At 40.1% G+C, this 23,635-nt stretch overlaps 1 protein-coding gene across 1 annotated transcript in view; it reads right to left on the bottom strand.

The window, feature by feature from the left end:
- Nucleotides 1-1,327: 1,327 nt before the first annotated feature.
- The window catches only part of Vsig1 (V-set and immunoglobulin domain containing 1), a 29,594-nt gene continuing 7,286 nt past the window's right edge, over nucleotides 1,328-23,635 (bottom strand). Inside the window, exons 2-7 of the mRNA XM_074062698.1 lie at nucleotides 21,847-22,010; nucleotides 13,562-13,760; nucleotides 7,623-7,778; nucleotides 7,116-7,235; nucleotides 3,908-4,049; nucleotides 1,328-3,077 (exon numbers count right to left, since the gene is read on the bottom strand). Of these exons, the coding sequence (XP_073918799.1) occupies nucleotides 2,768-3,077; nucleotides 3,908-4,049; nucleotides 7,116-7,235; nucleotides 7,623-7,778; nucleotides 13,562-13,760; nucleotides 21,847-22,010 (1,091 nt within the window). The 3' untranslated portion in view covers nucleotides 1,328-2,767. The remainder of the gene's footprint in view (nucleotides 3,078-3,907; nucleotides 4,050-7,115; nucleotides 7,236-7,622; nucleotides 7,779-13,561; nucleotides 13,761-21,846; nucleotides 22,011-23,635) is intronic.

Genomic DNA, 23,635 nt, shown 5'->3' on the forward strand with positions numbered 1-23,635 from the left:
CAGGGGGGAGAAATGAACCAAGCCTTGTATGCACATATGAATAATAAAAGAAAAATGAAAAAAAAATCCATACTTTTCCTTCCCTTCCTATATGATTCATTATATTGATTTCAGCTCAGCTTCCAAGCTGTCGAGATCATTTTGGATCACAATTCTGTCATACAGCATAATGGCCATTCCTATCAGGAGCAATCCACAAATTAACTAAGTGTGCCTTCTGTGTTTTTGTCTAAGTCACTGTTCTTAATCTTTGCTTCAGGGAGTCTACAGTCATTTAAAACTGTATGTGACACTTTTCAATGGTGAGGAGTCCGGAGTTTTCAGTAAATTCTCAAGATGGTCTGTGACCTCAAAAAAGGTTAAAAACCATTGGTCCAACTATTCACCAGTATTTTGAACAGGACAGTGTTAATAAGGACATAACTTTTAAAGTGCTAATAGTGCCTGCCTTCATGGTCAGCAGTGATCCATCAGAATTTTGGGGGTATGGTTATTGACTTTTACATGTCAATCCCTTTTCTTATTATTTGCCATCATCATAAAAGTGGAAGGGAAAAATGAATTCCAGCTACTCGGGCATTCTGTTAATTGTGATTTTTAAACTGTTGATGTTTAGTTTTCAGCCTCTAAATATTATGTCATCCTTAAGACAATAATGTATTTTGCTTCCTGTTCCCATCAGACAATATATATCATAGTACAATATTTTATCTCTAACTGGAATGCTTCAAAAGTCCCTGAGATTGGCTGCAAATTGACATGCCAAAGAAATTACATGGACAAAAGTTTGCTATCTGTTATTTTCATAGCTCTGGACAGGCAATTAACATTAGTTAATTTCCACTTCAACCCACCTTAAAGACTACAACCTCAGTTGGTATATGGATGTGATCTGTAGAAAAAGCAGTTTTCAGTTTAAGAAACTGGATGTGATAAGTTATTCATTACCTTGCTTGAAAAGAATGTACCTTAGAAGAAAGTCAGATGCAAAAAAAGTGCATACTATTTGATCCCATTGTATGAAGGTCAGGAAAAGGCAAAGCTACTTCGTAGTGATGGAAAACAAATCAGTGGTTGCCTAGGTTCAGGGCACAGTGGGATTGTACAAAGAGGCATATTTTGGGCTGATGGAGATGTTCTATAGCTAGGTGAGTACGATGGTTTCATAGGTATGTCAAAACTGATCAGATTGCACACTTAAATGTGCAATTTATTGTGCATAAATTATACATAAATGGAATTATTTATTAAAGGACTTATCTTAGGAGTCATTAAAATGAGATTTTATTGCACATTATTTATTGAGCCCTAAAATAAGATTTGAAATATGATTGATTATACAAGTGAAAAAAGTAAACCTACCTAAAAATTTCCTTCAAGGTGGGATGTGAGTGAAATATGATTATGAAAAGGGTTTTTAATAGGTGAAGAAGAAGTGATATCAATGCACATTAGTTAATATTTAGCATTTGTACAAGAATGACATCTCCTTATTAATGTGAACTATATGAACAGCAAAACAGATTACTTAGTTAGTTGAGATTATCTAAAATCAATCTAAGTATACCTTCAGAACATTTTCCTTGTCTGTCCCTTCAAAATAGATAGCATCAGACACAGTGATAACATAATAGCTTATCCAAAGCTAAATTGTACATTGCCTATAATATCAACACTTTATAGTTATCAAGAAATTGTATCTGAAATTGCTTGCCTATACTTCATTTGGCATTTAAAAATTGGGTTACTTCTAGATGGTTCAACAATTGACATACTGGCCCTGTATTTCCCTATAGAGCTCACTCCCCATATCAGAGTTAAACTGGGAAGGGCAAAGAGAATTAAGCCGGATGGGCAAAGAAGATCAAATGCGCAGGTGTATGCCTTCCCACACCCCAGGAGCCACTGTGCAATCGCCAAACAATTTGGGGAGTGGCCACAAAGGGAGGGCCTCAGTTTCATGCTACTTATAAACCTACCCTATTGGATAAAACCCCAAGTCCTGACAATTTCCATGCCGTCAGTCCTTATCCAACTGCTCACCTAACCCCTGCCCACCTAATCTTACTTCTGCTTTGCTATCTTTACTATCTAAAATCATTGTGTTACTTCAAAAATTTGCTATGCTTAGATATTGCACACCAGAGTGGCTTCTTGGGAAATCTAACATGATATATTAAACATTGATTGTAAGACTTGGTTTAGAATTCTATGTACCAAGTAACACATACTCTTTGTATATTCTCCTCTGTTGTTTATGGAGAACATTTCCCTAATCCATGAACTAATGCTGTCAAATTATTTTCCTAGTAGTAAGTATAAGAATGATCAGGGAAGCCTGACAACTAATCCTAAAAATAATATTGAATGCCACTTGTCATGTGTGCATGTGGACCATGCGCACTTTGTCATGTGTGCATGTGGACCATAAAAAAAGTAGCTAAAAATAGAAAATAAGATTTTCTGCAATATGACAGAGGTGCTCTTGCAAAACTCTTTCAATGAGTTAGGAATCACTGGCCTTGTCATTTGTTAGGCTTACACATTAGTAAATTGTTAAGTATTCTATACTGACAATGCAGGAGCCCTTGTATTTATTCAGCAATTTTCTTGACCCATTTAGTTTAGATTCATGGTAAGAATGAGCACCTTGTTAGAAGAGGGTTGGTCAGAATAGAGGGAGGAGGTGGCAGCTGGTTAGGTCAACTATATTCCAAATGCCAGTAATTGGTTCTTTACTGGTGAATTATGTATGTAGAGCACTAGCCTATGTCTTAACCACACCCCTTCCCTCATCATGCAGGGGCTCAACTAAAACCTCAGGCTCTAGCTCTGGTTCTAGCACTGGCTCCAGCTCTGGCTCCGGATCCATCTCAAGCTCAGACACTGGCATAGGCTCCAGTCCTGGGACAGGCTGTGCAGCAGGCTCTGGCTGTGGGTTAGGCTCATGGTCCGGCTCCAAGATAGTAGTAGGGTCTATGTCATGAATGTTGTGTGGCAGAGTTGCTTCTAGCTGGACAGCATCTTCAGTTGGCATTGCTTTACTCTCTCTGGTTTGGTTTATCTTTGTCATTGGTCTACAAGAAAGAGGGTCCAGAAAAGAACAAGTTAGGTCAATGTTAACTTTAAAGTTTCACGTGGAATCATACACCCTTGTAGCTTCAGTGACCTAGGCCCCAGACTGGTCAGGATATCTGTTAATTCTGATATTCTTACTCATTGTCAGACTATGTGTGTCCATTCTGGGATTCAGAAAGGTTAGGTCTCAACAATATGATGAAAGTTCAAGAAAGACAGACCAGTGTTTAAAAGATGAGAAAACTGACATCAGGATGAAAGAGTCTAAGAATTTCATAAGGTCTTCAAGGGTCAAATCCATAGTTCTAATACATCTCTATCTCCAACTCCATGTAGCACAATACTTGGTACCTGGTTGGTACCCAATACATAGTTGAATTAATGAGTGTGACCTATACTACAGAGGAAATAGTAGCGTGGTTAAAAGCATGGGCTGTGGGAGGGACCACATTCTGACATCCATGGGCCCAATGGACTTTGCCTTTTTGGGTCTCTTGTTCCATAAAAATATTTAAAATTATATTTATGGTTGTGTTGGTATAAAGACAGTATGTTGCATTTTTTTATTTAAAAGGGTTGTTGTGATGACTAAATGAGTTGAAACACATGAAGTGCTTAGAACAGAGTCTGGCACCCAAGGTTTAGTAAATGAGAGCAACCGTCATTCTTTTCACAGAAGCAGTGACAGTGATCAGAAAGATATCTCTGGTATCTTATGCTAAAAGGAGTGCTTAGGAAGAACTGATTGCAAGAAATATGCCTGAGAAATGTTTGCATTCAAGTAAAGACAACAGTGCAGATTTGTGTGTTGAAGTAAATAAGGGCTTACTCAAGTTCTGTCGTGGTGTTAGAATTCCTCTTCCTTTCCTTTGCCTTTGCTTTGTTCCTTGCAAAGAACACCACAGAGACAATGATGGAAGCACCTATCAGAGTACCAACCAAGGCACCAACAATGATCCCAGCTTCTGGATCTGGAGGACACAAGCAGTTAGTTAGTTAAGCAAACATTTGTAACTGATGGAAAATATTTGGAACATTCCTCTAGCAGGGAATTGACTTGGATAGGCTGGGTGGAATGGGGGATAGAAACCCTTAGAATTCTGCCAGTTGGATTCATAGTGGATGAAGAAGATGAGTGAGTTGCCTGTGTAGCTTAACCATTGACATTTACACACATGATAAAGAACAAAATCTGTCAACTTGGGTCAGGCAACGTTGCTTTCAAACCAGGGTTTAAAGAAGAAAGTCTTTAGCGTACATTTGTGTCACTGGAGATAGAGAAAGACTGTGAATTTACAATCTAGTTACCAGAAACGTGACTTCAATATAAGGCAAGGACATTTTGCCAGGCTTTCCCAAAGAATAGGTGAGATATTTCCCTAAAAACCTCCTTCTCCCCACCCCCAAAGTCCATGCAAGGAGCCTCCTGCATTCTGGCCACTGGTAAATGATATAGTCATTTGCATAAACAGACATCTGGTTTATTACGTCAGTCTATGGAAAAATTTAATGAGTGTGAGACAATCCAGCTGAGCACCAGACCTTCAAGCTTGGAAGCATCCCTGAGAGAGCATGTCAAGGTCATAAGCTGGTCCATCTATATCTACTTCCCCTCAAACAAGGAAGGTTTCTATTGTGAGATGAGAAACTAAATTGAGTTGCCTAACAATTCCTTTAATTTTTATGATTAAAGGAATACAAGTAGCTGGATGTGTGGTGCATGTCTGCAACCCCAGCACTTAGGAGGCTAAGGCAGAAGGATCATGAGTTCAAGGCCAGCCTGGGCTACATAGGGAGAATCTATGTACATGCAAATAATTTAAAAATCAGGTAATTCTAAACTTCTAACACAAACAGTAGTCCCTGTTCCATCCATTTGCCCTTTTTCCAAACTCTTCTTGCCCTTTTTTTCAATTATGTTGTTCCGATATGTCCTGCCTTTTTTTTTTCAATCTTCACAATTCCCTTTTGACTTCCTAAACTGGAAATTGGAGATTTAACTTTTACACCACTTGCCTCACCTCCACCACATTCTCCTAATATGGTTATAGCACACATTTTAGTTAAAGCAAAGCTTGCAGTATGACAATTAAATACTGTTCACATCTGAAAAACATACAATACTACAATTCTTTCTTATGCAACACTTTAAAAAATTTCTCCTTATGCTAATAATTGCCTTGCTTTTGGATTTGTTTAGTTTTTAATGCATTATCACTAATTCCAAAATTTACAGAAAATCATTAAATTTCTTTCAATAGATTCAAGTCCATCAGATATCATTTCTTATGTTTTTCCTTCAGAGACACCCTTTCAGTTCTCCTTCCTCTTCCTTCACCATAGACTAATTGCCCATCTATGCCTGCTTCTCTACATTTATCCTTCAACACTCCCATTTTACAGATAAAGGAATAGACTTTGCAAGTTCCTTCAAGAGCCAGATCAAGCCCAGGCATTGGTGGCTTATGCCTGCAATCCTAGCTACTTGGGAGATCGAGATCTGGAGGGTTACAGTTCCAGGCCAGCTTGGGCAAAATATTCATGAGATTCCATCTCAACCAATAGCTGGGTGTGGTGGTGTGTGCCAGGAAGGAGGGAAGGAAGGAAGGTAGGGGAAGGAGAAGGGGATGGGGAAGGGGAAGGGGAAGGGAAGGGGAGGGGAAAATGAGGCAGAGTGGGCACAAGGGAATGGAGGGAGGGGAAGGAAAGAAACAAAAGGGGCCCAGATGGCAAGAGGGAGGAAAGGAAGGTAGTGAGGCAGGCAGGCAAATGCTGGACATCATCAGAAAGATTAGAAAGGATACAAGACTAAAGTACAAATCTTAGTTGTCTGTACAACTGCAGTGTGATGCTATCTCTGGGAAGGCAGAAAGGGATTGGGGAGTTCTAAAGACAATGAAAATGATCGTGGGAAAAGAGCTGAAAATGATAAGTGCCAAGGAACAAGCTTAGGACAAACAAAGAGAAGAAATCTCAGCTTTACAGGAACAGCAGCAACCCAATGGAACTTGCCATCCATGCATGTGGTAGACATTAAAACCACAACTTCCAAGTATGTTTGAAAAAGCCCTAAGTGTGAGTAAGTGACACTCAAGAGGTTTGGGCAAGACAGCTCTTATGAGGGCTTGCCATTGGATGGGCCCAAATTTCTAATTCCAGGGTCCATAAGTACTATGTTTAGAGAGGAAGGAAGCACCTCTGGACAGGAGATTGGGGTTTACAGGCATCCCAGTTCTGTCAGTTACTAATGGGATGACCTTGGGCAAGTCATTTACCACCCTGAGTTTCTGTGCTCTCTTCAATAAAATAAGACTAACAATATATTTTGCTTCCCTAGTAAGGTGGTTGGGAAGGTTGAGTAAGATAATGCTCATATAGCCCCTGGCCTAGTGCCTGGCACATAATATAATAATAATAATAATAATAATAAATATTAGGTACTATAATCTTGGATGTCTTATTATTTTTGTTATTGAGACACGATCTCACTGTGTAGTCCAGGCTGACCTGGACTCACTGTGTAGCCCAGGCTGGCCTCAAACTTACGATCCTCCTGCTTGAGCCTCCTGAGTGCTGGGATTATAGGCATGTACCACCACATTCAGCTGAGAGTAGAGAGTAGTAGTAGAGGCAGATCCCAACAAAGCAGTTAAGAACTGAAAAGTTTGCAAGCTATATATATATATATATATATATATATAGCCACAGAATAACCTGTTTATCAGCAGCATCATAAACAGAAATCCAGCCTCATACTATCAATAAGACTGCTATTTTATTTATCAAGTAGTAATACCTACTTTGTAGAGATCTTGTGAAGCTTAAACAAATTGTGTTTTGTAAAGGATTTAGGAAATGTATTAAGTATTATGTAAGCATTAGATATTAGGATGGTCATTCATCCTAGCAACCTATCAATAAAGCATGCAAAACTCCATAGAGGCAGGAAGGGCTAACCAGAGATTCTATGTACTCAGCTGACAGACCCAGGCTACTTGACTCGAGGAAGAACTGTGAAAGCCCTGTGGTCAACTCACGTGAGGAGGTCAGATCAATTTCACAGGAACTGTTGCCGAGGCTGTTGATGGCAGTACACTGGTAATAACCTTGTTCAAAATTTGTCAGATTCCCAATAGCGAAAATCCCAGTGACTGAGTCTGTGAAAACCAAGAAATAGACTTTTAAGAGCTCTTACGTCACCAATCATGTCAGAGTATCAGATCATCCAGTGCTCACCCACCTCCCCACAATGGCATCCCTTTCTTGACATGCCCAGGTTCACCTAGGCCTCTTGGGACTGTTTTCAAAGGTAGCCGCTATAGTCCCCATGCCTGTTCCCTCCACACTCACCACTCAGCTAGAAGCTGGCTTCTAGAAGGTGAGGAATAGATATACCACAACCATGTTGGGAAAGAGATACCCTTTTCAAATCTCTCCCCCACCTAGAAGAGAAGATTGGGCCCTAAGAATGAGAAGCCAGCCGCACCCTCGTGCTGTCAGCCAAACACTAGGTCTGGCCAAGGCCTGCAGAATTGGACACTTACTGAAGCTTTCTTTCACTGGTACGGTGTTTCTTCCCTCAAGTTTGTACCAGTAGTACACTGGAGAAGGTGTTCCATGTGCAGAAAAGCAAGACAGGGAAATAGGGTGGCCTGTTTCCGGTCTTCCTTGGATGCTACAAAAGGGCTTAGAAGGTTTGACTGTAAGGTAATGACAAAGAGTAAACTTCTGCAGAATGAGTGGCAGTCCATGACAATTGCAGTCACATCCTCACTTTCATTTTGCCAAATATGTAGGGTTTTTAAAAAATCTATTATAAAAACTTACTTGAATAGTGTTCTGGTCATACCACCAGATGGTAGTAGAGTACTTGAGGTGCCAGGACCTTCTAGTCAGGAGGCCATTAAGATTCAAATCATGTCTCCTGTGTCTGCCTCCTACCCAGATTTATAACCATGAATTTCTGCATTGTGTCTTAAAATATGCCTTTATTAAAACAGCCAAATGTAAGCAAATACAAAACGATTAAGAACATCCCTTGTATTTTTTAAAGTTTTAAATGAAAATAAAACTGTTAAATTCTTTGAAATAACCTGTTTTTTAATCTTTTAAAAATGTTTCATTGATACTACATTTTTCTATTCCTTTATGAGTCATTTCTTTTGCTTATTCATCTGTGGGTGACACAAAACAGTTGGAAGGTTTGACGTTCCTTCATCAGTAGGGAAAGCCCATTTTGGGTGTGCACTGTGTAACACTGCAATCTTTCTTCCTCCTTCACTCAGCAAACATTCAGTTATGTGCCTTCTGTGTGCCCTGAACTGGACATTGGGAATTTGAATATAGTTTTGGCACAGTTCTGAATTAGGGTAGGGGGACTGATGAGAGATGAGGTTGGAGAGTGGCAGAGGCCATATCTGGAAGGGCTTTGTATTCCGTGTATTTTATACTGAAAGCAGGGAGACCCTAGAAGGAGTTTAGGTAGGGTAGTGGTGATGGCCACTTTAACCTTTTAGATGGATCTCTGGCACTAGGGATGCCTGAGCCAAGGGAAAGGTGGAGACAGATTCAATAGGCATTTAAGAAAGTAGAGTCAACAGTACTTGGTGACCAACTGGATGTGAGAGATAAGGAAGAGAATGAGATCTGTGGTGACTCCCAGGCTTCTGATTTGAACAGCGGGGTACATGACCTTGCAACCACCTGAGATAAAGAACGCAGGTAGAGGAGCTGGTTTCAGAGGAGGGAATGACAAGGAGGAAGGAGTGACAATGAGGGCAGTTTGGAACATGTTGAGTTTTAGCTACTTATGAAAACACCTCAGTGGAGAAGTTCTGTGGAAATCTAGGCATCTGAACCTTCTCCTTCTCCTTACTTTGCACTGCTTATTCTACCCTTAACACACACACTCATAATGATCTCAAGTTCTAGATTTTCTAACTCTCCTTCCTTATATTAACTTGAATATAAAACCATCCAAAGGCTGACATTCTCTAAGTCACACCTTAAATGCTTTCAAACACTGAGCCCTCCAGCTCTTCACTGAGACACAGTAGATAAAGAACACAGCTCTGGACCCACACAGAATACTAGCTCTGCAACTTTACCCTAGATGTGTTTGGGCAAGTTACCTAACTTAACCAAACCTCAAATTGACTCATCTGTAAAATGTGAATAAGAGATTATCTACCCTCTGGCTGATCCAAAAATTAAATAAAACATTGTACATAGAATTGCCGTTGGCCATTGACAAGAATAATTCTTCCACCAAACTTTATCCCCCGTGGACTTCTGCTCTCCTTAACTATCTCAGACTCTAACCCCTTGCACACATGAGCAAGAAGACAGATGTATATGGCTGTAACCCTTTGAAACACTTCACTATCCCATCTTGAAAACTGGTATCTTTTGATTAAAAGAAACATTTTTCTATTTAGCTCTTGATTCTCTCCTTACCAATGACTTTCTCAGGTGGCAGTAATTTGATTGGCCTGTCCTAAACTAGGCTATTTAACTAGGACTGATTGCAACTATTGCTAGATTTAGTTGATGTCTTTTTTAAAAGACGAGGATTTTATAGCCTTTATAGTAAAATTAAATAGGCATGTTGCATCACGAAAAAGTTAGACACAGGATTTGAGCTAAATTATGAATAGAAACCTGGAATGACTTGCACTCATTTCTTCAGTCCAGATTCAAACCCAGATAGGCCTTTTTTGGTAAACATAATTTTTCTCCTTTTATTTTTTAATAGCAAAACACTTAACTGAATCACTCTGAATCAAACTGCAAACCTATATATTTTCTAAAACTACTAAATCAGTGTTGAACTGGCGTTTCATCAGGCTACAGTCCTCAGCAGAATTTGGATGTTTTACTGGCAAAGCCATTGTTTTCCCTTTAGCTTTATTGCTTTCAACAGAATTAGGGTGGGATGCGAAGGCTCCCGTCAGAAAATAAATGAAAATGCTTCAGCATGTTTGCAGATCTTCTTGAAATTAATCATTTTATTTTTATGTGCCAAACTGCAGAAGGAAGATGATGCTCTTTCCAAATGCACACAAAATAATTATTCAGACTCGATGTGGGTATTTTTCAGAGATTGATTTTCCAGGGTTGTCATAACTAATGGAAATCTCTCAAATGAATGGCCATCCAAACCACATGGTTCTTTGCTCATTGCTGTTTCCTCCACCTAAATTGTGACCTGCCACCCTAGCCCCTCTTCTGTCTGATACACCCTTGCACATCCTTCAACAGTCAGCACGAAAGTCACTTTCCCTGGGGACACCTTCTCTGCTTTCCCTCCTATGGTCTTTCCCCTGCGCCCTCAAAGCTCTCCTCTCACACCTTCCATTGAAAGCTTTTATATTATATTATCTGTTTCCTTTACTAGATTGAATTTTTGGAGGGCTGGGGCCCTATCTTTTATGTCTTCCCATCTCCATTGCTTAGTACAACTGACACATTGCTCAGGCTTTGTTGAATGAATTAATTAATGCACAAGTATACACATGGGATTGCTGGGCAATGAAGTCACTGAAATACACATTACCATGAACAGCCATCTTTAAGGAAATATCAATACCTTCCCCACAATTGGTCTTCCTTGACCATCTGTCCCCACCTTGTCCCCAACCAGTCAGGGCAAGCTGGTGCTCATATGCAATGGAATTTAAGAATTGCTAAACAACCTCTGCAACTTCTAGAGAAGATTAGCAATCTCAAAATTTCCAAAAAGCCTAAATTTGTAGGATGCCTTTATTTTTCACCCAATTAATAAAGATAGAATTTTGGAGAGTTCCTGGATAAGGAAATCTAGACACTTCAGACTCTTACCTTGCCTGGCTCCTGACTGCTTAAGCAAAAGTCATGACACAGTCCTGGCAGGAATTATCTGACCCAAAGACTCATGGGAAAGAATAACTCAGAAAGAAAGTGACCTTTGACTTATGGAAACTGATATGAAATCCTCTGAACTTGGAATTTAACAACATTAAGCTTCTTTTCTAGCTTTATTTCAGGGTTCTTTCCAAGCCCTATCATGAAGGGGCTTAGCCTCTTTAGATTGGTTCTGCTCACAACACCCCAGAGCCAGGGAGCAACAGAAAATCATTAGAGATTAATCCTTTAAATGATTTGAACATAAAAAAGCTCTTACTCTCTAGTATCTTATTTGATCCTCATTGATAAACCAGTAAGGAAGACAGGGGGCTTGGGAAATAGCTCAGTGGCATCTAACATGTACAAGGTTTTGGGCTTGATTCCCAGCACTGTGGGAAGAAAAGGAGGAAGAAAAAATGACTATGAAGGAAGGATAGAGTTTCTAGATGGTTCTATAAATTTGAGAGTATATAATAAAAAGAACGAAGTTTAGAGCTTTTAAGCTCTGAATGGAAAGATGTCCAAGACATAAGTATTAAATCATAAAATAGAAATGATGAACAGCATGGTTACTATATTCCTTTTGTTTATTAGAAAAGGAGAAATATAAGAACATATGTTCCTTTTTGCTTTTATTTGCATAAAATCAGCAAAGATCAACAAGAAATTCATAAAAATATTTACCTACTTAAGGCAGGAAACAGAGCAAACGTTGATAGAGGGAGGAGCAAGACTTTCCAAAGTGTATCTCTTTAAGAAGTATTTTTAGTTTTGAAATACATGTGTGGACTATCTAATTTTAAAAAGTATACAATCTAACATAAATGTGAATAGTATAAATTTATAAAAATTGTGGTTTTTAGTTTCTTTTTTGAATTTTAGTAATAAGACTTTTGTCTTATTACAAAGAAGAAGAAGACAAGGCAAGAATTACAACCAATAGTTCAAGAAGAATTAACCTAGAAGTAACACACATGCACAGGAAATCAATGCGAGTCAACTCCCTGTATAGCTGTCCTTATCTCAACCAGCAAAAACCCTTGTTCCTTCCTATTATTGCTTATACTCTCTCTTCAACAAAATTAGATATAAGGGCAAAATAGTTTCTGCCTGGTAGCAAGGGGTAAGGGAGGGTAAGGGAAGGGGCAGGCGGAAGGGGGGAGAAATGACCCAAACATTGTATGCACATATGAATAAAATAAAAATTTAAAAAAAAAGAATTACAACCAAACTTATAATGACCAGAGAATAGTGGACTCGTTTGCATGAGGTCACTGAGTACAGAGTAAGACCTATAACTTAGGTCTTCTCACTCCAAGCTTGATGCTTTAGCATGTATATCACATCATTTAGTTCCCAAATAAATGGTTGGTCTTCCAAACTGGAATGTAAACTTTCCCAGGACAGGTCTTAACTAATAGTTCCTATCTGCCCCTGTACCCATTATTATAGTGCCCAGCACAAGGCTCAGCACAGTAAGACACAACCGGTTGAGCTAACTAACTCATTATCATCAACCCTTGGGCACCTTTCCCTCTTTTCCAGGTGGGTAGATGCAGTGGCAAACCTCACAGTAAACATCAGTTGGTTCCTTTTTGGCATCACCTGAGTGTCAAGTCGAGACTATTGCAGACCGTTTTCCTAGGTGTACACCTTGTTACCAATTGCTGCTGTTTCAAGCAACTCCATTATCTACTCAGTGATTTGATCTAGCTCCTCCTTTCCTTCGATGTATATACACCGGTTGAGAGGAGCAATCACTAGATCAGCTTCATTGGGGGTTAGAAATGGGAAATAGTCAACTGGTTCGTCAGTAAGGGTTGCCAACCCTCTTCTCCCTGTCTTTATTATGTCCAACTCTCAGGGCGGGCAGGCAGATACTACCTCAATTGCCCCCCCAGATAGAAGCTGGAAGGATCCCTAGCAATCACCAAAATTGGGAGCTCCCCAAGGACAGAAACCATGTTTCCATCACTGTAAACCTTATCTCTCCTGGCACAAAGTAGCACTCAATAAATACTGAATAAATGAACTACTCCAAATTCATTTTAAGAGCAGATATGACTTGCCCAATGTCATGTAATGAATATGTATATATAGATAACTTAATTCTCAACAATGGCTTAATGTGTGGCCTTTTTTTTTTTACAAAAAGCATTAGCATTTTTTAAAGGGATCCTCCTGCCTTTATTTGAAAGAGTTGTTCAATGGTAAGACCTGTGGTGGGTTTGAAACACACAATAAGCTGACAGTTATGTTTTCCAGGTAAATCTGACTATAGTAGAAAGTTCCCTCTGAAATCGTTGCTAGTGAGCATGTGGGGGACAGTGGGTTATCTCATTGTGATCCCTGAAGGTTGAGTCGTGCAATGTTGTCATTTGGGCAGCCCTTTTGCTCTGACAAGTGTTTCTATATGTTTTGTGAGTGATTTATCAGTGTTACTGCACAGGCTGAGTTGGGGGCATGCCTCTGTTCTCTGATAATAAAAGGAAGGAGGATATTTACCCCCAGAGATTTGCTGGTGTCATTACTCAATGTCCTGGCTCATTCGGTGTCCTATGTTGCTCCAAAAAAAGAAAAGGCAGAAAAATGTTCATACCTAACACGGTAACGTTGATGATGCCTTGGTTCTTGCCGACAAAATCCGGAGGGTTGTTAACATCGCAGATGTACATTCCACTGTCTGCTGGCTGCATGTGGGATATAGTGATAGATGCATTTCCTGGATTGGTGGATGCTACAATTCGATCTTTGAATTTCCCTATGGCTGAAGCTTGGCCACCTTCAGAATAGTAAATCTAGAACAGAAAAAAAAAAAAAACCAGAAATGAGAGTTGGAGAGCATCCAAGGTACACTACCTGGAAGTTCTTTCTATTCACATTACCTTTGGTAAGAAGCAGCATCTTTCCTCCACAGGGAACAGGTCTCTGCAGTCAAGAATTTTCAACTCAGAGGAGCAATTAATTTTCTTACAGTAAGAAAATTTGCCTCAAGGCAGCTCTGTGACACTGTCAGGGTTGGGATCAGTATACCTAGCATTGAGAGGAGGGGACAGCAGGAGCTGATAGGATTCAATACCTAAACTTGGGCTAGGTGATCAAGTTGCTTACCTGCTGAGTCTACCTGGGAGACATGGATGTATGATGGGAAACCAAAACCATCACCTTTTTTCCACCACATTGTAAACTTGTATTTGAATTTACTTTATCTGGTGAGACTATCTGGTTTTGCTAAAAGTTCAAATACTCTTTAGGATAAGCAAACTTGGATTTGTTCTGTTAGAACTGCATGATTTCAAAACAGAAAGTTCTTTAAGAAATCATATGGTCTCATTCTGTCCTAGTGGCGGTGTGAGAATGAAATACCGCAAGCCAGTAAAAAGCCCAGGGATGTTCCTAGTCAGTGCTCAGGTCAAATAAGGGAGCTCAGACTCTAAGAGATTAAATGACTCATTAGAAACCATAAGCATTCATCATCATCATCATCATTAATATTATTATTTACTAGACTTAATGAAATATAGTCCCATCTCCATTAAAGAACATAAATCTTAGGTCTTAATTTGCAACTGTAGGAGCAGTGTGCTGTGGTGGAAGGTGGCCTGGTTTAGTGATCAGATGGCTTAGGTTTTGGCCACAGCTCTGCCTCTGACTGTGACAGGGTCAGGGTGGGAGGTGTCCTGTAGTCAGACCTCCATGGCAATCTTCTTTTTGATAAGAAACAAAGATACTTACTCTCCGTAACCTTTAGTTTCCACATGTGAACAAGAAAACAGACCAATGTGCTCCAAAGCATAAAGTTGATTTTAGGTGGTATCTAAATAAAAATCTACTAATTTTAATGTGTTTTAGAGACATATATTTAACACATCAAATATGTGCCTTTGTAGATATTGTTGCTTAAGTAAGAGTAAGATATTTTTAGGAAATTAAGTCACTATAAAAAACACTAAATAATTAATAGTGCCAGTGATACAGAAATAGGACAAAAATCCAGAAGATGGTACACAAATTACTGAAGCTTGAAAGTCACTGAACTAGGTAATCCCTGAGGTCTCTTCATACTTTGTGTGCTCAGTTCATCAGTTTTATAAAAATGTGTGTCATTCAGTGATTATACTTTATTGTCCAATTAATTGGTATTGCCTTAGTCTGGTGAGACTATTTATTTTCATAAAATCTACTGTAGGAAGGGCCTCACAGTTCATTTAATCTTTTCTCCTCACTTTACAGAAGAAACTGAAGCCCAGAGAAGCAAAACAAATTGCACACAAAAATTAACAGGTGAGGCAGGAGTACCACCCAGGTCACCCAATTCTTTGTCCGGTGTTCTTTACCCAATTGACCAGTTAAAGACAGAAAGCAATTAGAAAATCAAGAGATGCTGTCTAGATGAATTCAAATATTTTCTCATTTAAGTAGAAAGGCAATATATTTTAAAACAAGACACAGAGGTAGATTTTGAAGGAAAACTCAAAGAAATGAGCATATTTAAGGAGAAACAACTTGTCTTTCTCCTTTGGTTTTTCTAACATGCTTTCTAACACCCTGTCCTAAATGCGTCCATTTGTAATCAATTCATTCATACCTACTGAAATCATAGACTTTTGTCCAGAGTGGGCTTGTTTGACTTATAAATCAGAAAGCCAGTAGTAACTCACAGTATTCAAGTGGGACAGGAAGAGTTTCAACTCATCAAGGTCTTTTACTTAAATTTGATAGTCAACACTGGGCCTATTTGCTTTCTAACAAACAACTTGAGGTCCTGTTGTCCTGCACTTGGAATACAGCCAGTTGTCTATTGGGAAAGCGTTTTATAATGTAAGCATCAGGCCATTTCTGCTGCTCCTGACAAGACTAGGGACAGGTCATCCCTGTTTTGTACTGATGCTTGGTGACATTACAATAAGACACAATAGCAATCCTGCCTGTGACCAGCAATAAGTCCCATAGGATCCAGGTGGAAAGAACTTGTTTCTTCAGAGATCAGGGGGACAAGAGTGTGCTTTTGACCAGGATTAGGACATGAAAGGAAGTAACTATAAAAGTCTTTTTATTGGGCATGAATCATGCTGAAATTAGCAAATGAGCAGTGAGGTCCTAAACCTGTAACTTACCCATGGAAAGGACCTTTAGCACCCCTTCTACCCCAGCTCCTCACACTGCAATCTAACCAATTTTTCACGCTCACAAAAGGCACTAAAGGGTATCAGAGGTAGGAATGGCGGTAAAGAAGGAAACAATGAAGACCTAAAAGGGAAAGGCCTTGGTCTCAGGGTACTGTGGGAGAAGGAAAGTCCCCAGTGATAGAGAGCAGCCAGACATATAGATGGAGGGACTTTCTGTTAGGGGAAGTCTGCTCTGTTGCACTGTCCTTGGAAAAGAATAACTCTTTTAAAAATCAAAACTGAAAGGCCCTTCCCATGATCCTATGCAGTTTGTACACTTTCCAAAGAAAGAATATTATCCATTCATGTATCAAAGCAATTGAGGTCCAGGAAAAACTTCAAATGTTCAGTTGGTCACATCCTTTGTGGGGGTGACAGGAGTCCTGCTTTAAGAAAATCTGTCCAAGTGTTCCCTTAAGTAATGCTTGCTCATTTTTTCCCCACTTACCCTTTGTGCCTATGCTCATGACAGACAACCCTGTTTTCTCCAAAGGTCCTCTCTGCCTGCCTGGTGGTGTTATATAGGCTGATGGGTGGAGGGAGTCATAAAAGCACATTAGTTATAAGACCCTCTTCATGATCACTTAGTTCTTGATTTCTAAGGTTAAAAAGCCTTCTGGAGTCAGATGGATATTAGAAATATGGGAAACAGCTGGGAGGGACTGGTAAGTGGTGGTGGTTTCCTAATGAATAGTAGGGACTATGGTGAACTGGAGCCAGTACAAATTGTGGAAACAAACAAAATTCTAGGCTAGCCAACCAAAATGTATCTGCTGGTCAAATCAGGCCCAGAAACCTCCAGTCTGCAAACTCAGATTCATTGTCTTCCATTGCCGAGGACACAGAGGCCCCAATAAGGAAATGATTTCCCCAAGGTCACACAATTTACAGTCAGATCTGGAATTCACATCTCCTAATCACCATTGACTACTGGAAAAGAACACTCTCAGTCCTGCCTAAGGCGATGAAGGTGTCTCTCCTTCCCTTTCTTTCCCTTTGGGGCCATTCTGTCCCCTACTCCAGTCTGACCTTCCTCCTGCCAATTGCTGCTGTTCATTGCCTGATGCTTCCTGTGCTGAGTGAGTTCACTAATGGTGCCCTTGACATTTTCCAGCTGCACTGCAGGCCTCTGGGCTCTTTGCAGAGCAGCCTTTCCCCTCCTACTATGCCAAGTTCCAAGTCACACACAGCTATGCAGCTGGCAGCCAGATTTTTCCTAAAAGATTGTTTCCTCAACTTTGTGCCACTGCTCTCAAACTAGATGCTTGTTGTATAAAAGAGACAGGTTTGAAGAATTCCATCTGCCCTCTATTTGAGCTGGAGTTGGAGTTTCTAAATGCCTTTAGCTTCTAGAACTGATTTTTGGACTCCTTTGGGAGACATGGAAGGCACAGTAAATTACCCATTCTTTTTCTTTCTGCTTCTTGTTTTCTGGTATGGCTCATAAAGGGACTAGCCATGGAGTATAAGTAAGGTGGTGAAGGTCTCAAGCCCAGATTATTCTTGGTCTGTACTATTGTGCCTGAATTGCACATGAAAGGAACAGAATACAAAAAGAAAGGCTCTCCTGCCCGCAAACTCCCCTCTACCAGCCATTTGCCTCATCTATCCTCCATTTAAGTTACTACTTTGTACTACTTTTGGATAAAGTCATTGGAAGATCCCTTCTTAAGCACATTTCTTTGGAAGAAAACATATAAACTGTCACTGGTCCCTTACAATAGAATAATTTATCAGATTTAGCAAGTATAGATACCTGAGGGAATGGGGCATAGAATAGGTAACCTTTGGTGGAGAAGAAGGGAAGAATTGTAGTGTTGTCCAAATTTGTGTAGGGGATATGAGGATGGCAAAGGTTTTTTCCCACTACAAATACTCTAGGAGAGTATTGTCTAAGAGAGCCATGCTAAGAACGGTCAATGTATATCCCGTTCATGGGCAAGTGAGGTCTTTGTAGTTTTACCAATAATAGACTGGGATGGAAAAAAGAGGCAACTGTGACCAAAGAGGCACCAGACCACCCAAATCTTCCACACTAGCCTTCCTGAACTAAGCCTAGGATTTTCTGTAGAGATTCCCTGTCGAGGGACTGATTTATCTGAAGCTGTCCGTATTTCCGGAGAGAAGAGGACCATACTAGTAAATGTCCTGGCCTCAGAAGACTTGTGGGATACTTCTGCAGTTCCCATTCACCAAAGGAACCCCTTGGAGAGTACATTCATTCAGTAAAACATACATAATACCTGCCCTGGGGTACTGAGAAACACCAGGCCTCAGAGTCAGTTGCTACTTTAACACAATGGGGAGGAGAAAAAGGCATGTGGCAAAAGCTGGTTGCTGCCATGGTCAGGGCAACAATAGGGCCCCGAATCTTTTCTAGGAGGCTGAAGAGTTCCAGACATGGACATGAGAGGGTAAGCCCAAGACTTTCCCAGTTTTGCCAGGCACAGTGGCATACATCTATAATCCTAGCACTCAGGAGGCTGAGGCAGGAGAATTGCCAAGTTCAAGGCCAGCCTGGGCTACATACCAGTTTTGTCAAGAACTTGTGCTAATCTGAATTGTTACCAAACTCAGACCCCTCCGTCCCACTTCCAAAGCTGGTGTCAGTGCCTTAGACTGCAAACAGTGCGAGGAGGCTGGTAATACACTGATAGGTGTTCTTACCTGAGAGGTCCAGCTACATCGTCCCCGAGCGTCTCTTGCATGCGCCATTTTTAGACACTGACTGACTGTCTTTTCCTCCATACCCTCAGTATTGAGGCACGGGCCGTGCTGTGTTTGAGCAAAAATGGGTGGATCTGAGAGGCGATCACTACATGGTACAGTGCCACATCAACCCAGGAGCTGAATCACTCAGTGGTCATTCTGGCCATATTTTACTCCCAGAAGTCATAGAGTTGTCTAACAACACAGCAGTCTCCTTTGAACAGTCTCAAAATGTCCTACTTGAAATCCCTAGATTAGATTAGCATACAACATGCTCTACATAATTTTGAGTGCATGCAAATGCTCAGAGAGGAAAGGGGCCTGAAACGCAGGCCAAATCCTAGTTTGAAAAACAATGTAGGAAGTCTGCAGTCCCTTGGCTGAGCATATTCTATGTTCAGAGATGAAAAGAAGCAGAGAAGGGGCCTGGGTTCTCCCTCCAGTCACAGGACTCAGCAGGTAATGGAACTAGGAGCCAATATTGGTCCAGGATGTCCCTAAAGAGTTCAGGTCTATTAGGTGTATCTTGTTGGACTGAGTTCTCTCACCCATCACTCAGTTCCTCTGGCACACCAGGGGCATGGGTGGGATAAGGATTTTGTAAAAATCACACTTTACGAGTGGTGATGCTTATAATAGTAGCTTACATTCACTAATGTTTACAGTGTGGAAGACTTCCTAGTCCTTCACAATCATCATTGCATTTAATCATCTAATCAAAGCTATGATGTAGGCAAATGTCCCATTTTCCAGATGGGAAAACTAAGCCTTTAAAGGGCCAAGTGACTAGTCTAAGGCCACCCAACCAATAAATAAATGGCAAAGTAAGGAGTAGACCTGTCATCTATCCAGAAATTTCCCTGAGGCTCCAAAACTGCTCATCTAGGGAAGCAGAGGGAAGCACATGCCTGCAGAGTGTGGGAAGATAATCCACTTAGCTAGAAGTAGAGATTTGAAGAGGGTTGTAATGGAGATCTGGCTAGGGTAAGCTGAAGCAACACAGAAAATAGGAGGAGGAGAAAATTTGTTTTTGGGGAGGTGAGATGGTTCACTGTCCTCAAGCCAAGAGAAGGCCCTATTCTACCTGTCATCTATGTGGCGAAAGTGCAGGCATAGCACAGGTCTCATGCACCTTTAAGATTGGGAGCATATTCTCTCTGGTCCTGCAGCTCAGTGCAGAAGGCCTCGTGTGATTTGGACATCCCAAAAGAGAAAGAGATCTTAAATTACTTTCCCCACCTGTACTTGATGTTCTGGAGAATGAGGGAAAGGGCAAGTAAATAATCTATTCTTTAAATACTTGTCAATAGATCGTTCTTTAAAGTTCTTCCATGAGAGGTCCTGAGCTCAAGCTGCACTCAGTTCAATCAGCTATATCTTCTTCCTCTGAATTCCCAGGCTTAGAAAAAGCTCATTGCTGGTCACACGATCCTTTGGCCCTACAGCTCCCTCCAACTCCTCATTAGCTGCACAGTTCAACCAGGAGGTAGCCCTATAAAACACAGCATGAGAGGAGACATACAAGAGAACTTATGCTTTTGAACTCAGAATGGCCTTGCCTACCCTCCAGGAAGTTGAACACATCTTGATTTGAATATCAAGCATAAGACATTTCAGAATATGTTGACAAGGCCTCTCTAAATTCACCCCTTACTGGGAAAAGAAGAAGGATTTCAAGTCTACATACAGATAAAGAATGTGTTGGACAGACTAGTCAGGCAATTGAATTTTTAAAGAGTGAAAGATCATGTGGTTATTGCCAGGCACATTCTGCATGAGAGCACCTGCAAAGGAAAGTGATCATTTCTCAGTTGATTCCAACATGCAAGCCTTGGGTCAGGACATTTTGGGTGATGGAAAATGGTAGAATCTCTCTGCTGATGGTACTGCTGCTGCTGCCACCAATCATAATGGTGTTTCCATGGGATAAAAGTCACAGGGCTTTATGTGTTTCTGAGTGTTTTGACATGCATTATGTCAGTTGATTCCCCACAAGTTTTGTTGCTCTACTGTATTTTAAAGAGAGCACGGAACCTCAAAGCTAATGCCCTCCTTCTCCTCTCCCTCTGCCCCTATGCCTCCCCCATCCCACTCAACTTGTTCTTCCTCTATCTTTCTACTAACCAAATCCTTCCTTTCCTTCAAGGCCCACCCAGCTACACCTAACTACTCCAAACCATACTAATTGTTCTCTTTCCTAAATTCCATTTTGGGTCATCCATCATTTTGAGAATCTGATGAAAGCTATAGACCTTTTCCTTAAGGGATGTGTATAGGCATGCATTATGTATGTGGTCACTTACACATGTGCACACATACTTTTGGGTATATAATTCAAATCCTTGGGCTAATTTAAAGAAGGAATTACCCTCAAAGCCAGGTGAGGAAAATCTGGGAATAGGCAGCTTGCCTTTGAAATCCTTCTCCCCCATTGACATTCACCCACCTTCTTCTGGCAACCTCTTCCTACAAACCTTTTGCCTACCCACCTCATCCTCTATCCTCTAACTTCATGTTACCTTTGATTACCCAGGGTTCATCACTACCATGGCCTTTCTCCATTAATCTAAGGAATCCCATTTCATCAGTATTCATTCTGGCACAATGAGCCAGTTCACTTGACAGGCAGATCCCAAATATTAAGTTAGGCACACAGCTGCAGATCTATTAGAACTTGTATTAGTCTTCTAGAAGTAAGAGGGGAAGGGGAAGTTCTTTCACAACCACTTTTCATTTAACCTATGAAAAGGACTGTTTCTGTCTGCTCTAGAATACATGATATGTATGATGTTGACCAACACAGAACTAAGATAACAGGTATAAATAAATATGAACAGAACACAAAAGGCTAACTCACTTAGATGATGGTCTTCCCTAAACATCTATCTTCTAACTCTATTTCAGGTTTTATCACTGTTGTCACTGGCATACCATTCCTTCCTATTCTTATTCCAACAGTTTTCAGTCAGAACAACCAAAGGGGAAGAGTTTAGGGAAAAATCCTTACAGAAACTGGCTCCATTTCCTTCTGATGGAAGAAAGACCACTGGATGGAAAGCTTGTCCAGGGAAGTCACAGTGGTGGTGTAGATGCAGACAAGAGTGACATTAGATCCAACAGTCACATTCACGAAACTGTCTGGGATGGTCACTTGCACCATACTAACTTGATCTGAAAAGACAATCATCAGAAAAAGAATGGTACTCACATTCTGATAACACTTTTTTGTCACAAAACACTTTCAAAGATATCTTTAGAGAATCCAAGGTGAGGAAGAAGAGGGAGAATGAAACACATAGGAAAACTGAGCAGGAAATAGGGGAAGGGGTGGGGGAGTTTTTAACAAGTTATAATGTGAAGAGACTCAAATCCTAGGTGATGGTGAGGTAAAATCACTAAATTGGGAATTTCTTCTATGCAAGGCTCGCCTTACACACAGGTTATTACATTCTTGTCCAGGGACCCCTAAAGGTCTATGAGTAAGGAGAAAAAAATCCAGTTTGCTCAGGATCAAGATGGTTCCTTGAATGTGTGAATTTTGGTTTTAAAACTGACTAATTTGCAGGCAAATCCTACTGATTTTTCTAGTACTTTCAGAGCTAAAACCAGAAAAATTTCAGGCAAACTGGGATGAGTTGGTCATCCTATCCCTAAAACATGGGGGAGGGGTATCGCAAGATCAAAATTATATTCATAATGAATAATACACAGATGTTATTTTTCTTTTACACTCTCATTCTCTCCTGGGTATACAGTGGAGTTTTCTATAATCTATGTGACAGATATTGATGTCATTACTCTGGTCATTAATGGAATATATGCTTGTGTATTTTTCCGTCTTTTTTTCAGCTTTAATTTGTAACACAATATATAAATATAGAAATAACACACAGAGAGAAATATTTTGGAGGTCCTAAATAGCTTTTTTTTTGTGGTGTTGGGGATCAAACACAGGGCCTTGCACATGTTAGGTAAACACTGTACCGCTTAGCTACACCTCCATCCCTGTTACTGATTTCTAGTTTGATCCAATTGTGGTCAGAGAACATACTTTGTATGATTTCAGTTCCTTTAAATTTGTTTAGGTTTGTTTTATGGCAAAGCACATGGTCTCTCTTAGTGAATGTTCTGTAGTTGCTTGGGGAAGAAAAGTTCATCATGCTGTTAGGTGGCATGTCCTATACAAAGAGGTAAAATTTTAAAAACTATGATTGTACTGGGATATATCCTATTGATTGATTATCTTTTCAGATATTCCATATACTTGCAGATGTTCTTTCTAATAGATTTATCAGTTTCTGAGAGCTCATATTAAAGTTCCCTAACCATATTTGTGAACTTGCCTCTTTTTCATTTTAGTTCTATCAGTGTTTGCTCGTGTATTTTGAGAGTCTGAGGTTTAGTGTGGATACATGAAGAACCATTAGGTCCACCTGCTAGAGCGATTCTGTTATTTTTAGGAAATGTACCTCTGTCTCTGGTAGTTTTCTTTGCACTAATGTCTACTTTATCAGATATTAACACAGCTACCCTAGGTTTAAAAAAATTACATACCTTTTTACTTTAAATCCACCTATATCATTAAATTAATGTGAATTTCTTATTTAAATGTTTTTATTAGTATACAATAGTTATACAGGGAGTTTCGTTGTGACATTTCCATATATGTATATAATGTGCTCCAGTTTGGTTCATTCCCTCTATTTTTCTCCCTCTTCCCCACCCCTTCTTAAAATGACTTTGACAGATTTCAATGTTCCATATTCATACATGCATAAAAAATACATGAACCATAT

The sequence above is a fragment of the Castor canadensis genome, chromosome X (genome assembly GCF_047511655.1).
Source record: "Castor canadensis chromosome X, mCasCan1.hap1v2, whole genome shotgun sequence".
NCBI classification, from domain to species: domain Eukaryota; kingdom Metazoa; phylum Chordata; class Mammalia; order Rodentia; family Castoridae; genus Castor; species Castor canadensis.